Raw genomic sequence first — 2,416 nt, forward strand, 5'->3', positions numbered from 1 at the left:
CCTCGGAGGTCATGGACGACGCACTAGTATGAATGAGTGCTGCACGAACAGAGTCACTATAGTCAACACAGAGAAAAAAACGCGGAGAAAACGCCCCGCATCTGCAGTGCGTTCGCTGCGATGAAGGCTCCCGCCCACCTTAGCAGGCCCGTCATCTCCCCTTGCTTGTGCAGTCGCAGATCCCGTGCGCGCTGCTATTGTTTTCTTTGCCCCTTTGCAGGGCGTACTTTGAGGGACCAGCTGCTAGCAGCTCTTGCTGTGTTTGAGCATCGTGTTTGTGAAGATCAGATCGACGACTGTGCCGAGTGTGATGCCCACAGTCGCGTACAGGGCTCCGATGTTCATGCCCATCTCACGGCGGACCGCCCACACGTCGTTGAGATTGCAGTGAATAGCCTTTATCGCATCGCGCTCCTCTTGGGTGAGGTCAAGCCCAAGAATCTGGGACTGTGGTGCAGCGGTTGCGGTATCACTTCGCGAGGGTTTGGGCATGGTCTCGTCGATGGGCTTACCCTCCAGCTTTGCTACCACGGGTGGCGCGCGCTCGTCGGCAGCCTTCTTCTTCAGTTCACTGTCATCGGGGCATCTGCACCCGCTCACGTCGTGGCCTTTGCTTGTGAGATACGCTTCCACGGCCTCGCTCTCCTCGCGCTCGCGCAACGTTGTGCTCCGCTTCAGGATCAGGTACAAGACGTTCACGTAAGAAGCACCGCCCATCAGCCCGATGAAGATCATCCACGCGAACAGAATGAAGGACAGGCCAATCTGTCGGCTCTTCGTGTTCGACTTGATGTACAGTACTCTGGCCTGCACAATCCAGCACACCGCATTGATGACCTGGATGATCGATATCACGCCCACATACGGGATCTTGACGATCAGCAGCGAACTGCGCGAGATTAGCACGCCGAACTGGTAGCAAAACTGGCACACAACGTACGAGTTCTTCACCCAGAAGTTGTCCTTCCACTCCGGCTCACAGTAGAAGCTGAACGGTGCCATCAGCTGTGCCGCGTACTCGGCAATATACACGACAGCGAGGTTGAAGAAGAACCAGATCATAGTGTTGTGCATGAAGATCAGGTCTGGGCCCACGTCGCGCCACCAGCGACGCAGCCCGTTGCTCGGCGACAAGCACCCGCATATGACGCGGCAGCACGGGTAGTACAGACCGTCACCCTCCTCAGCGCTTGGCTCGGGCTTGTGTACGGCCGGCATCCTCCCCCATGGCACGGCGCGGATGTTCATGATCATTTTGATCTCGTACTCCGCCGACACGCTGACAACGTCGTGTCGAGCAAGCGCCCTTTCGCGCAGCAGGCAGATGTGCGCGTCCTCCTCCCCCTCCAAGCAGTAAATAATGATATCCTCTCTCTTCCCATTCGCGCGTGTCGCCACAAGTACCTTGCGCGGTGACACCATGCCTAACATGAAGCACAGCCAGTAGATGATGCACAGAGGTATGGACACCAGGAACGTGTGCTGCTGCGTCAGGCCGGCGCTGGTGAGACCCAAGAAGATGAGCGACGCGGCGACGCCGGAGATGCCTGTGCCGCTGCTCCACGCCCCGACAATCGAGTCCGGGTAGCGCTGTATGAAGGCTAGCATCACGCTCTCACCATAGGTCGAGGCAGTGCCAATCAAGACAACGCCAATCAGCATCACAACAAACGCTGAAACGTTGTTATATCTGCCCATTGGCGTCGCGAAACTGACAAAGAAGATGCCTAACAAAGAGGAGAGAGCCATCGCCGTGACGCGCACATTGTAGGACACACGAGTCGCAATGAACATGTTCAGTATGCGGGCGAAGATGCCGAAAAAGATGTTCGCCCACGTGATAAGGGCAACAAGTTTCTTGAGGCCGTAGCCCTCTGCAAGGCTCGCGGCAGCGGACATGATGAGGCAGTAGTGGAAGTTGTTGATGAAGCCCACCATCCACAGGAAGACGCTGTTGCGGATGACCGTGCGCTTGAGCAGATGGTGTACAGTCGCAGCGTCACGCTTGTAGCGGTCGCTCTCCTCAATGCTGCTGGGCTCATTCTGCGCGAGTAGAAGGGACTGGTTGTCCACTAAGCCGTCTTTACCCCAGTCTTCAGTGGTCATTCGAGTAACGACGTCCACTTTGACGGCCTCCCGGGTAGGCTCACCTTTCCCATCAACGCCACGCATCAATCACGTGTGGTGGGCAGGAGTTGTGCAGCTTGATGCTGAGGAGGGACAGGGTCAGGAAGTGCGGAAACGGAGGCGTGCTATTGGCAATGGATAGAGAGCCGGCCGTGCGTGGAGACTTTGCTGAGTGAGAGGGAAAGCTGAGGAAGTCTTTCGGCGTGTGTTGTAATTATAAGAGAAAGGGGTACAGGGTGAGGGAAAGTAACTAATACATCAAAGAGAGATCCTTAACAAAGTGTCCATT

At 56.3% G+C, this 2,416-nt stretch overlaps 1 protein-coding gene across 1 annotated transcript; it reads right to left on the reverse strand.

The window, feature by feature from the left end:
• Positions 1 to 243: 243 nt before the first annotated feature.
• Positions 244 to 2,172, reverse strand: LMXM_22_0010 (conserved hypothetical protein; the record flags this gene model as incomplete). Its single annotated transcript, XM_003875408.1, has 1 exon — positions 244 to 2,172. One exon carries the CDS (start codon positions 2,170 to 2,172, stop codon positions 244 to 246), a length of 1,929 nt encoding a protein of 642 aa, XP_003875457.1.
• Positions 2,173 to 2,416: the final 244 nt, after the last annotated feature.

This window comes from Leishmania mexicana, chromosome 22 (genome assembly GCF_000234665.1).
Source record: "Leishmania mexicana MHOM/GT/2001/U1103 complete genome, chromosome 22".
NCBI classification, from domain to species: domain Eukaryota; phylum Euglenozoa; class Kinetoplastea; order Trypanosomatida; family Trypanosomatidae; genus Leishmania; species Leishmania mexicana.